The sequence below is a fragment of the Anneissia japonica genome, unplaced genomic scaffold, assembly GCF_011630105.1.
Source record: "Anneissia japonica isolate Jap-2015-1 unplaced genomic scaffold, ASM1163010v1 scaffold731_len135611_cov127, whole genome shotgun sequence".
Taxonomy (NCBI): Eukaryota; Metazoa; Echinodermata; class Crinoidea; order Comatulida; family Comatulidae; genus Anneissia; species Anneissia japonica.
This window is the reverse complement of record NW_022718818.1, coordinates 40,208-54,828: the sequence shown is the minus strand read 5'-3', so window position 1 is coordinate 54,828 and position 14,621 is coordinate 40,208. Positions and strand designations below refer to the sequence as shown.

Here is a 14,621-nt window from a genome sequence, read left to right as displayed (position 1 = left end):
ATGCCCGTGGAAATCCAAGAATTGTTCATACGATGAATACGAAGACTTTCAGATTGCAGTGATAAAAGCGATATCTGAAGGTTATTGCTCAACATACGGCTAAGCAGAGGTAAATGACTGTAATAAAAATTGTTGATGGAACAGATGGAATGAACAAATGCCCGTGGAAATCCAAGAATTGTTCATACGATGAATACGAAGACTTTCAGATTGCAGTGATAAAAGCGATATCTGAAGGTTATTGCTCAACATACGGCTAAGCAGAGGTAAATGACTGTAATAAAAATTGTTGATGGAACAGATGGAATGAACAAATGCCCGTGGAATTCCAATAATTGTTCATAAGATGAATACGAAGACTTTCAGATTGCAGTGATAAAAGCGATACCTGAAGGTTATTGCTGAACATAGGGCTACACCTGTCTCTTATACACATCTAGATGTGTATAAGAGACAGCTGTATAGTAGTCGGCTTACAAACTTTTACTACTAGCAAACCCTAGCGTCAGTGGCGTAGGGGTCTTGAAATGGAAGGGGTGGAGCTGATAGGGGTGGGAATGTAAAGTGGGGATCGGTGATTAGGTGAGGAGGCTAATTCGCAAAATAATGTGATTTGAGGTGATTTTTAACTACTTGATTTGTGGGCGGGGGGATGGGCGAGTATTTTTTTAGGGGGGAGGGGCGTGCACGACCCTCGCACATCCTAGATATGCCAACACCTAGCATACCCTGCAATTTACCCTACGGTCCGCCACTGTTATTAGCTTAGTCGACCAATGTATATTATGTCAATAGTCTGGTATACTCGAAACACGACCTAGAACATTGTTACACCACTGGATATAATATAGAAGTAATTTAATGTTAATAGAACATTTAAATAAACATATCTAAATACTATAATATTGTAAAAAAAGTCATAATGAAACTTACCGTTACTTGGCAGTCTGAATTCCTGATTGGTTGAAAGTGGTTACCATCGACACTGTACACAATCTCATAAGACGTCACATATTGATAGGGGATGTATCCGTTGCGGCCTTGTGTAATTACTCCGTGTACCCTATGCAGTTTACCTAGGTCAACTTGGATCCACTGGTGTCGGTCATTTGTTTTTGACGACCATGCTCCCCCGAACCCCTTACTGTTTGCTTCATTGTTCAGTCGCCCACGATGTGCCTCGTGCATTAAAGCAGGTTCACTGGATGCGGACAGTTGTTCCGCGGGAATATTCCCATCTTCAATACCAAGAGGATCGATACACAACTCTGAGATAGAATATTACAATAACTGAAATTCTTGTCCTTTTTCGCTAAACATTTTACATAATTTTCTTCTATTTTAGAATTCTATACTGTGTAAAATTCCAAAAAATAAATAAATAAATAGATAATATAGAAAAAATTAAACCCTAAAAAATTATTTTAATATATTTTTCTCTTCTGATTTTTAAACCGATTGTGCTTAACATGATATACATTGGGATATTGAAAACCAAACCGTTACTGTTTTTATCTGTGTTACTCGGTTTCCTTTGCTTTCACATTCACTCAAATTCAGTTCAAATTCAAAGTTCAAAATTATTTTGGAAAAAGTAAATATAAACTCTCAGGTGGCTTTCTTAAGAACACCAGTACTTATCAAGTAGCAGTAGGTCTTATCATGAATAATTATTATTTACTCCTTAAATACACACACACACACACATTACAACTAGACGCTAATCTGGCGGAAAAATATAAAGAAATTTATTTAAAAAAAAACTCTTAATTAATTTAAATTGTAGTTAAATTGTTGCATTTACTATTTATACAACTGAAACAGTTAATGTAAAGATTTTATTAATATTATAAATCGTGAGACTTGAATAGGTTAAATAATGCATGTATACACACACACACACACATATATATATATATATATGTCTCACAGAAATATATAAATAGGTCTATATATATAGAAATTATATTATATAAATAGAAATATACAAACTTAACATTTAATTTTTCACTAAAGACTGTTTCATGAGGGCACAGCTTCAATCATCAGGTGCTCGGCAACACATCTAGATGTGTATAAGAGATAGATTTTTCAGTGGGATTGAGCACTGTTTCACAACATTTACATATATATATATATTATATATATATATATATATATATATACAAAATATGATTGTCAAGATCAGCAACGTATAGTGCTCAATGCGAATGCAGATCGCAATAATAATAATAATAATAATAATAATAATAATATAAAGTGTGTCAAGCGTGAATTTACTCTACAGCTGTTTCATGCAGTAGATAATGGATGTACTGTATATGCTAAGTGCTTCGGAGAGCTAAATGTGTGCTTATGATTTGAAAATCTGGTTTTGAATCTGTTGTCTTTGAATCGGATGTATTCTTTGACCTCATCATTTGTGGTTACGATGGCTTTGTAGATAATTTAAGATGCGAGGCAGTTACCTGAGAGGGAGCATTCATCTTTCTTTTGGCAGTTGCATGTATTAGATGGTTCTTGTGGTTTGGTGCGACGAAGTCTGCTGTTGTGGGACTGAATGATGTTTCCCATGTTTCTAGAACAGCTATAGCTAACTTTGACATTATTTTTGTTGAATAGCTTGTGAAGTGTACTGCACTAATGTACTACAGGAAAGTGTTTTTTAACCAAGTTCAGAAAGGATCTGCCGATGTCGGTTTTCAAGATTTGTTGAATGGAGACAGCATCTCTGAGATCAACAGCATAGCTAAAACCATTTCATCCAGCCTAAATATAGACGATCGTGTTGAAACGATCGCAGAAAAAGAATCCTTCATCACATTAAAGGACCATAAAGAAAACTTTCAAAACAAACCAAGCTGCAGACTAATCAACCCATCGAAACCAGAAATCGGTCGCATAAGCAAAACCATCCTTGATAGTGTTAATCGTAATCTGATCACCAAAACCAAACTACATCAGTGGAAAAACACTTCGGCAGTGATCAATTGGTTTAAAAGCATACAACAAAATCCAGCAGCACATTCATTGCATTCGACATCGTGGAATTTTACCCTTCGATTACAAAAAAACCTGTTAATCAATTCCATCAAACACGCACAGAAGTCTACGAGCATTACAGAAGAAGAAATAAACATAATCATGCAAGCACGTAATTCCATCCTATTTGACAGCGATTCGATATGGAAAAAGAAAAGCTCCAACAACATGTTCGACGTCACCATGGGCAGCTTCGACGGGGCAGAAGTATGTGAGCTTGTCGGCTCTTTCATTCTGTCATCACTTGCAAAAAAGCTTGGCAAAACAACATCGGCCTATACCGGCACGACGGCCTCGCAATGTGTGAGAAGATGAAAAAGGAAATAACATCCATCTTTCACTCCTTTGATCTTCGCATCACAATACATGCAAACATCAAAATCACTAACTTTCTCGATGTTACACTGGACCTACAACACGATACCTACCAACTTATTGGACATCGACTCGCGCTCTAACCATCCCCCAACCATTTTAAAACAAATACCTACATCAATTAATCAACGAATATCTAACATCTTTGATTCCAAGACTACATTTCTCAAGGCTGCTCCCGACTACGAAAATCATTAAAGAAGAGCGGCTTCCAGCACAAAATGAGTTTTAAACCATCACCTGGAAACAACAAGCCTCAAAGAAAACGAAACATCACCTGGTACAACCCTCCATTCAACAAACCTGCTTTAGAAACATAGGAAACATCATTCAGTTTCACAACAGAAGAATTCTTCGCACCAAAATCATGGAAAGACGATAAAACCGTAGTAGTAACGACGGTTTTATCGTTTTTCCATGAATATGACATTATTTGAATTGATTTGTTAAAATGAGTTGTTATCGCATACACGATAATTCGTTATATAGTCCCAGTGTAAAAACTTCTCTTATTTTCTATATGAACAATTTAATACTTTTTAGCTTGTTATCTTTATCGCTGCAAATATAAACAGGCATTTATTATCATCATCATTGTCATTGGCATTATCACTACTCAATTTTTAATTTAAATGTAATTGGTATATTATTTCAATTTACCTGCTGAGCATCCAAGAACCTCAAATCGTAAACATATATTTTTATTCCAGTCAACTGGATGAATACGGACGAATTGGGCGTAGATAGGTTCAGAAAATATGTTTGTCACGGTAGTGTCTTGATCTGAATTTCCATCAAACCTCTATAAATATCACATAATCTTAAGATTAACATTGCTTTCTCAGCATATTATTCAAGTATAACCAGAGATGTAACTACCTGTGGTTCAGCATGCGCTTCGGTGAACCGGGGCCCCAAAGTTCAGGGTCCCCATGGACAGGGCACTACCCCATAAAAACTAAATAGTATAAAAGAAAATCATCTGACCAACTAAATAAAAAATATATAAATGATGATAACAGTCCTTATATAAAACTGTATGTTTACCAGTCAGTTGGCGAAGAAATAATCTAAAGGTCAACAATAAGTTCTAAACACATACAAGATACAAGAAACCTTATTTGTCTTCAAATATAAAAGCATTTTGGAATATACGGTATTTCATCAAACATGTATCAAGACAACTTGTAAAAAAAAACAGAATGAACAAAATATAAAACATTATATACTGTACAAAAGAAAACAAAAAACAAATATAAATTTCACATTTATTTTTTTTTTTTTGCTAAATTTTAAATTTTAATTTTTCGTATATTATTCGTATATAACATACAGGTGATTACTCTCAATAAAAAAGAAAAAAATATATATGTAAATATATTGGGAAAAATTGTAATGACACTTACAATTACTTGACAATCTGAATTCCTGATTGGTTGAAACAGGTTACCATCGACACTGTAAAAAATCTCATAAGACGTCACCCTTTGTAAGCAGCATTTGTTTCGGCCTTGTGTGATTACTCCGCGTACCTTATGCATTTTGCCGAGGTCAACTTGAATCCACTGGTATTGGTCTTTGGTTTTTGAACACCATGCTCCTCCTCTTCCCAAACTATCTGCTTCAGTGTTCAGTCGTCCACTATGTGCCCCGGTCCGTAAAGACCATTCACTGGATACGGATAGTTGTTCCGCGGGAATAGTCCCATCTTCAATACCAAGAGGATCGGTACACAACTCTGAGATAGAATATTAGAATTACAGTTATGACACAATTGGTGACAAGTTTCAATATTTTATTTTTATTTTATACAGTATAAATTGAAAACAAAGTGAAAGAAAATCTTATAAGCTACTATATGGTGTAGTTTGAATTTTATACAAACTGTATTATTATGATTCTTCACATGTTTTCAGTTAACTGCTGCTCCGCATATTAATCTGAATCTTTATTTTATTAGATTGATTTTTAGTTTCCAAGTTTATACGGGCCTTAGAGTTTCTGTGAGAACATTCCATTTTGGACGTTGACGAACTTTGTTCCATTAATACTGTTGTTTATAATTTAAAAGTGAATCAAAGTCTTTGTATATTTTACTTGATTATAATTATGAAAAATTAATAAATGTTGGGCTACTCTATACAATTAAATATTGAAAACCACACCATTATTTTCTGCTTTATGTTTTTAAATACGGTTTGTTAAAGCAAATAAACGCTACGCGTATCTGTGCTTTTTGCCGTATTATTTTCCAAGGGCTCTAACACCGCATATAATCAATCATTTAATTTATATAAATTATACGACGACTCGACATTTTATTGGCTTTCGAAATATCTAAAAATTAGTTTGATTTGACTGGCCCGTCAATTTTTGTTGAACTGTTCAATCCCGATGGAATCTTTGGGAGTCCTATAGTTTCAACAGGACTCGAGCCATTGTTTTGCTAGTGTTCTGTCCGAATAATTGTAATATCAGTCCTGATGGTTTACAAAGTAGAAATATTTATCTTATAACTTCAAATTGTTTTCAACAAGTTCACCGAGATTCTTTCTAAATTGAATTTTTCTAAATTTCTTTCTGAAGCTTATATTCTTGTATAAAATAATTTCATTTTACGTTGACGTTTTTCCAATATACAAAATTCTTCTACCAATATACCGTTGAAGTTGATTAATTTATATTGCATCACACCAACAGTTTTCAAAAAACAAACGGGAATTATTTACAATACTACTCATAAACTCTTCTGAACTGTTACAAGAACCTAAATCCGGCAAAACACAATTTATTTTTTGAAATAATGAGTGAACCTTAGAAGGCCGATTTTTAACATTTCGATTACAAAGTAAATTAGACCATTTGCAAATTTGAAGAGGGATTCTGCAATCATTTAATTTATTTAGGTATATAATAAATTTGTGTCCACTGATTAATCTAAGATAAGAAAGTATAATACATACTCCAATTATTGAAATGCATGCTATCGTGTTGGGATTCAATGTTTATACATTAACTATGTCATCATCAGGAATGAGTGAACCATTTGTTAATTTGAAGAGGGATTCAAAATGGTTCGAAGAGGGAACCAAATGGTTATGTCTTGATGATGACATAATTAATGTCGAAATATTGAATCCCAACACGATGGCGTGCATTTCAAAACTTGGATTATGTATTACACTTTAAAAAAAAAACAACCCGCACGATAAAACACAGAGTTAATTAAAGGATACTCCACTACCCCCCCCCCCCACCCAAATATCACTACCGTATTCAAGAGTACGATAAACGCATGCATCAAAGAGTTTAGTAAAATATTCTAATTAATGCCTCCAACCAATTTACATATATTAATAATCAAACCAAAGACACGTGATGCAGATGTGCTAATAAATTTTGTTAAAAAATCTAAAAATTCATAAAAACATATTCCAAATATTTATTTATAGCCCCCGACAACCTTAATATGTTTTCCATTACAAGAAAAGTGGACTGCCGTTTGGTTAAACGATTTTGGACGATAATGATCGACTTTGGTTTTAGAAACATTAAGTGCACTACACTATCTGTTAAACCAGTTTATATATATGTATGTATGATGACCAGCGTAGCACTAAACAAACTGTACGTTTTCCTGTAGACACAAATAAATGAAGTGGATGTAAGTAACCTTACAATTTCTTCGACTCAGAAATTAGTTCAAGAGGAATATAATTAGTCGAAATTAATTAACTATTCAGGTTTTCAATCAAATCACTTTTTAAGGCTTTTTTAACATTTCATGAAAGAAAACCAATATATCAAATCCAAGTTTAAGTTATAATTATTTGATCATAATTGTAGCCCTGATAATTTTATTAGCCGATAGAAAACCAGGGAATTTAATTTAACTAAACTTACAAAACAGTACACGGTAGTATTTGTAGCAAATTTGTTATCTCCTAAATTTTGTACCACTATTTGTAATAAATAGCGGCACAAATATATGCATACTTAGGCTATTTTATTTTAATCTGAACAAAATAAAACGAAAGAATAAACTTTGTAAAAGGATGAAAATATTTATGATCATAATAAAGATAATGATAATTTTGTAACTATTCCTACTACTACTTCTGCTACTACTACTACTGCTACTACTACAACTACTACAACAACTACTGCTACTACTACTACTACTACTGCTGCTGCTGCTGCTACTGCTACTACTACTACTACTACTGCTGCTGCTACTACTACTAATACTGCTACTGCTACTACTACTACTACTACTACTACTGCACTGCTACTACTACTGCCACTGCTCCTGCTACTACTGCTACTACTACTGCCACTGCTGCTGCTACTGCTACTACTACTGCCACTGCTCCTGCTACTACTGCTACTACTACTGCCACTGCTGCTGCTACTGCTACTACTACTGCCACTGCTCCTGCTACTACTGCTACTACTACTGCCACTGCTGCTGCTACTGCTACTACTACTGCCACTGCTCCTGCTACTACTGCTACTACTACTGCCACTGCTGCTGCTACTGCTACTACTACTGCCACTGCTGCTGCTACTACTGCTACTACTACTGCTACTGCTGCTACTACTACTACTGCTGCTGCTACTGCTACTACTACTACTACTACTACTACTGCTGCTGCTACTGCTGCTACTACTACTACTACTGCTACTGCTACTGCTACTACTACTACTACTACTACTACTACTACTGCTGCTGCTACTGCTACTACTATTACTACTACTACTGCTGCTACTGCTACTGCTACAGCTACTGCAACTGCTACAGCTACTGCTACTACTACTGCTACTACTTCTGCTACTGCTGTCAGGATTTTGAAAGGGGGGAGCCGTTATGCGAATTACGTAGGACCCCAGCGGGGTCAAGGGGGCGAAATTCCCTGTGAAGTAGCGCACTCTGAACGTCCTTTGGACTGTTTGAGAGGATAAAGTTAAAATTACAATAGACGCATTATAAATAAGCTCAAAAATAATTCGAAAGAGGTGAACCAGGGAGGGACATTCACAAACTGAGGAACCACTCACCGCAGCAGCATCATGGTTGGGGATTTTTTTAAATCACGCTTAGGCCTATGTGTTCTATTAGGCCTATGTATAACGTGTACTGATGCATATTTACATGTTTTAGAAGTATACATTTTTAGTGATCCCAGGAAATTTTTTGTATTGGCCCAAGAATAAGATTTAAAATTTATGACTGTGTACAAAGTGGGGTGGGGGAGCCGCGGCTCCCACGGCTCCCCCCCCCCCACTGGATACGTCCCTGACTGCTACTGCTACTACTGCGCTGCTACTGCTACTGCCACTGCTACTGTTACTGCTAAGGCCTATGTGTTCTATTAGGCCTATGTATAACGTGTAGGCCTACTGATGCATATTTACATGTTTTAGAAGTATACATTTTTAGTGATCCCAGGAAATAATTTGTATTGGCTCAAGAATAAGATTTAAAATTTTAGGACTGTGTACAAAGTGGGGTGGGGGGAGTCGCGGCTCCCACGGCTCCCCCTCCCCCCTACTACTACTACTTCTACTACTATTCCTACCACAACTACTAATAGGACCACCACCACAATAATATAAAAGCATAATCTTAAATAAATTCATTAAATCTAATAATTAAATAATTGTAGAGCTGTTACATATTTTTTTTGGTCAAAATGATACTTATCCGACACAACAGAGCTGATAATAAGCAATGAATTAACGAAAACTATACTCAAAATTTCCAAAATTGCATGTTTTTTGGTTGTTACAACTATAATTATAGATCTCTAAGTTTGATTTGAGTGAGTGTTACTGACGTATAGAATAGAGGAACCACTGATTGCTATTAATTATTTGATTCAATTGAATCGATATTACTGACGTTGAATATAAGCACACAATAGTGGAAGCACTAACATTAAACTGCCTAAAGCAACATTTAATTATTTAACTAACGAATGTTACTTCTAAAAGTAATTGATATTAGGCCTACAAGAAAAAACGTGATACTTTATCTATTGTGAAAAATGATGGCACAGTTCATGTTTATATGAAAATACCAAGTTATCCTATTTCCATTCTTTGGCGTCACACGTAGCAGCATAATTGTGCTGCGTAGCATAATTCAGACCCCTGTAGCACTTGGCATTTATGCTACGCATAATTTCATCAAAACGTAGCATAATGTAGCATACTGTAATTTATGTTGACATTGAAAAACATTTTAAATGAAATTAAAAATATTTGTAATAAAATGTTTCCAAAAACAAAGGTTGCTTTGTTTTACCACTCAATGTATACCACATAAATGGGTATGATATTATTGACATGATGTTTTTACGCCGCTTGCAGTTGGGACGTACTACTGTATCAGGTGTTGCAAAATAGAGAGAAATGCTTTCGTACAAAATGAGCAAATAACTACAGCGCCGCCAGACGGTCGGAGCCTTCCATTGCACAGTTTACCACCTTCTTCCTTTATTCTTTGAATTGTATATTTCAATAATATAGTAATAGGTATATCCCAGTTCTAGCCTATGTGAGTGTATACAATCTATTAAAAAAATATGAGTAAACGCAAAATTGTGAAAGAATAAAGGAAAGAGAAAGAATAGGAAAGAGAATTGGAGCGGCTAAAATATTTTCCGAAAATATACAGCAGTAGTCAATATGCTAGACTTGCCACAAGTCTCTAATTTCTTGATTTTTCGTAGTATTAGCACATTTCGGAAAGCGCAACCATCATCAATGTCGAGAAACTTTTTCAAGAAAAAGTATACTATGAAGCGCCAAGCAAATAGGTAATATAGAACGCCATTGGTGCCAAAATCGATATTTCCAGCTTTTTTTTTTACTGATTAAGACAAAGATTAGGAACTGGAACCCAGTCTATCAATATGCTATTATTGCATTACGTTTTTGTAAACAGTTTTGGGCACTAAACGTCAGAGGTCTTAATTAATTTTTAATAAAAATGTAATAACGTTAACCAATCAAAAACAATAATTAAAACGTGTACATATCATCAGTACAATAATAATAAGATTAATATTATATTTTTACAATCTTATAATCAATTTTATATAGCCGGAACTCGTCAATATTAAAATAAGGATATATAGATATATATACGGTCACCGTGGATATAATATTTTTTTATCAGACACACTTACTTAAGTGGTACCACATACTGAATACTCTGTTGTAAGGTACTGGGGTGGGTCCACATATTTTTAGGAGGGTGCAAAAAGAAGAGAATTCCTGTATATTTAACGCAATTTTATATGAATTGGAGAACCGTCTTCTGTCTTGTCACCCTCCCATCTTTCAAAAGACTTAAAAAGCTCATAATAACATCAGCCTTAAATTGTTTTTCATAAAAATGTCCCCACCCCTAAAGAAAAAAAAAGCTGCTTACTATTTACTTAACATCTGTACATTTTTTTTTGCCAGCTAAAATTTAAAAGAACTTTAACATGTTAATCGTTGGGGTGGGGGACGACCAATCGCAAAATAATAATAATATTTTTTTTAATAAGCGCCGCATTTACGATACCTACCTGTCATAAAAAAAACTAATGCATAGTGATGGAATAAATAAACTGCAATTCAACACTTTCAGTATCCTGGTTAGGTTTTTACATCTACGAATTTTGACTTCGAGGCTCAATTTGACGCATATGTGTTATTATCAGTGAAGCAGTTTTGCGAAGAATTTAAAAGCAGCACATTAATGCACAGCTGTCAAACGTGTGTGTACTATATTATTAAAACTAAAGCACAAACAATAACTGCATTGTTTTTACTAATAGGATGGAAAAGAAGCTGGACAAACTGTCGAAGTAAGTATAAGATTAACCCCAATTGATGATGTCATCAATTCTTGATGATGTAATATGCATTCTTGATGATGTCATTTATGACATATTGGTTGTGACTATTATATTTCTTTCTTATGTGCGCCCCCTGCGTTGAGCAAAATATGCTTAGTACACCACTTATGGTCAAACAAATGATAAGTGTTTCCTTGCTGTATTAACAATGCTACTTTATTTGCATCTGTTTTTTGCAAGTAGTATAACAATCAGCAAACAAATTCATTAGGTATTTTTAAACCCTTGACCAAATCATGGTTTTCCCTCTCCCCCAAACAAAAAGACGTTATCCAGTTCACTAAACAATGTCACACAAACGAGTTTTTTGTTTTTTTTTTTTTTTTTTTAAATAATAATGCTACTATATTCAAATGAATTTCTTGTAACTAGTGTAACAGTCAGCAAACGAAGAAAATCCTTAGTTATTAAAAAAACATACACCTAATTACTACCAATCTACACCCAATTGCATTGGAATAGTTCATACATATTCTAATCCTGAACTGTCATTCCTAGTTCTTAAAAGAAACTTAATCACATTTAATATTATTCCATGTTCTTAAATTGAGAATATTTAATGTAACACACTTCCATCTCTAAAAGAATTCAACAAGTTTATATATAATATTATTATTCATTATATCTTCTTGATAACTCCACCAATTTTTGGAAAAACATTTTAGCAAATGTAATGTCTAGTTATATTTTAATCATTAAGAATGTTTTCACCTACATGTTTGGTCAGTTTTTACTCCTTTAAAGTATTTTATGAACATTTTTGTATTTTTTCAACAAAAAAAAGATACCGAAATACAACTTTACATAATTTAATTTACATGTTTTTACCTCCAAATAAAATGTAGAATCTTGGAAATATACATTTTAAATGCAAGTACAATATGAATAGAGCTAATAGAGATGCTGGTTGTGTAATAAGGTTTAAGTTAATATTTACGTTGTCCACCGAAATGTCCCTATTAAAGCTTGAGACAGAATTTCATAACAGGTAGCACTTGACAATTTGTGTAGCCTTCAGAATATTAATTAAACAATACAGCACAGGCTCAAATCCAGGATTTTTTCTTACCTTCGCACATCTGGGTTGGTCTTTGCAGTGGTGGATTAAGAAATTCAAAATAGAGGGTTCCCAGAGAGGTCCCTTAACAGATAGACACCTCAGCCACACCATGCTTTGAGTTAAGAAAAATTAAAATAATGTCGCCTCTAGATGGCCGGAAATGGCACTCTCATGATTTGAATATAATTTTCAGTCTTTTGGCATTCTTTAAAAATAATTTTTAAATAGGCCTATTTACGGGGGCGGAGGCCGACTGCTCCCCTTGAATCCGCCCTGCATGTGGGAATCCTCTAACGCTCAGGTTACCTAAGGTTTAAAAAAAATTATTGCTAATTACGGAATTTCTATAAAAAAAAAAAAGAAACGAACAGATTCTGGAAAGAGAGGACTTGATGGTTGTTATAATACTCAGACACGCCTTGAATATCAACTATAAACAACATAGACCTATTAAAAACAAAGACGTGTATGGAGACATTCCTCCCTGCATTAAGAACTTAGAGGCACGAAGGTTAGCAATTTGCTGGAAATTGCTACAGAAGTAAAAATGAAGTTATTTCAAGGGTGGTTTTTTGGGAACCAACACATGGGACAAAGCCAATGCTTCTAACAGTTATTTTAACACATTTTACTGAAATTCTCATTTGTCTCCACCGCAGTAGGCTAATCCTACAGATGCTCCTGAATACTCAATGGATAATCTCTCCATAAGGCAGTTGGCTACGATGGCCTCAGTAATTTATTTTAATAGTTGGTTCTGTCCCACTTGTTTTTTGATCAATCGATATTTCTAGGTACTTACCCAGACCAATAGAAGAAAGCGAATGTTTGCCCAATTCACACAACTGTTTTCCCCTCAATCAAATTGTTAACTTTAGGCCTATCTCTTTGCTTTCCTCATTTTCCAAAACCTTCGAACGTATTATTTTTAACAGAATTTTTAAACATGTCTTTCCTATCATCAGTCCTCTGCAGCACGAGTTCATTCCTGGTAAATCCACCTAAGCCCAATTTCTTCCAACCGCCCTCAATGCTATTAATTTTTTTCAATATGATTTCGACAATTTTCCTGTTCTTTTTAATTATAGAATTTCGGAGGTTTTGTTAGAGAAAGTGTTGTTCCATCGTGATATTAGTGTTTTTATTGACAATAAATTATCATTTGGTAAACATCTTAACCTTATTATTTGTAAGGCAAAATAGAATGCTTGGTTTTAATTGGAGAAGTTGTCGGAATGTTAAGAGTCCTAAGGCTATCATATCACTGTATCGTACCTTAGGTTCCTCATATTTAGAGAATTGTTGCGTTATATTTAGTTCGGACTCCAGTTTTCAATTAAATCGTATTGACAAAAATTATTTTAAGTTTACCAGATTCTTTGGTTTTGGGTGTTTCTGTTGGCTCTTGGCGCCTACTGATAGATATTTTCTGTTTGATATGTTATTTTTGTTTAGATGTATTAATTTACACTATATTTTTGATTTAGTTCATCTGTTCTGTCTTCATGTTAATTGTCGAGTGTAACGGTCTTCGCACGTTTTGGATGTTCCTTTCAGTCGTGTTTGTGTTTTTAAACAGAGTTTCATCTCTAGGGTACCTTATTTTTACAATCGTATTGTTTCTGAAAATAGTAACATTGATATCTTTTTTAACGTTTTAAATATTATTTCCATTAATCATGTCATCATCAGGGATGATCTAAAACTCTACAATACTTCAAATTTTCCCACCTTAGTCTCATCCATGATGGATGAGGCTCAGATCGATATTGTCATTTTTGTAGTTTGCATTAAAGTGCCATTTTTCGGCATCTCAAAGTCTCCAATTCTTACAATGGTCTTACCTCAGCCTCAACCACGATGAGCTGAGATGGATAGATTATAGTGGTTTTCCTAGATTTTAAATATTCAAGTGCCGTTTTCTTAAAATTCTAAATTCTTAAAATTTTCTTATCTGCCTCCCAAAAGCATTGTGGGGCTTAGGTAAGTATTGTAAATGTTGTACTTTTCATGTGCTATTTTTTAGGCATCTATACGAGTCTCAAATTCCCAAACATTTCTCACCTGAGCCCCAACCATGGTGGGGGCTCAATTGGATATAATATTTTTTATGATTATAAGTATAAAGTGTCATTTTCGGGTACGGTTTTTTTCTTAGTCAATTCGTCAAAAATAAAATGAATTAAAACTTAAATTCAGGGTTGGCGCCAGCGGGGGGAGGGGGTGGGGAT

General features: G+C 34.4%; 1 protein-coding gene across 1 annotated transcript in view; it reads right to left on the bottom strand.

Annotated features, from left to right (window-relative positions):
- LOC117110632 (lactadherin-like) overlaps positions 1-14,621 on the bottom strand; it is a 27,749-nt gene that overhangs the window by 6,283 nt on the left and 6,845 nt on the right. Inside the window, exons 3-5 of the mRNA XM_033253399.1 lie at positions 4,950-5,155; positions 4,078-4,219; positions 934-1,268 (exon numbers count right to left, since the gene is read on the bottom strand). Of these exons, the coding sequence (XP_033109290.1) occupies positions 934-1,268; positions 4,078-4,219; positions 4,950-5,155 (683 nt within the window). The remainder of the gene's footprint in view (positions 1-933; positions 1,269-4,077; positions 4,220-4,949; positions 5,156-14,621) is intronic.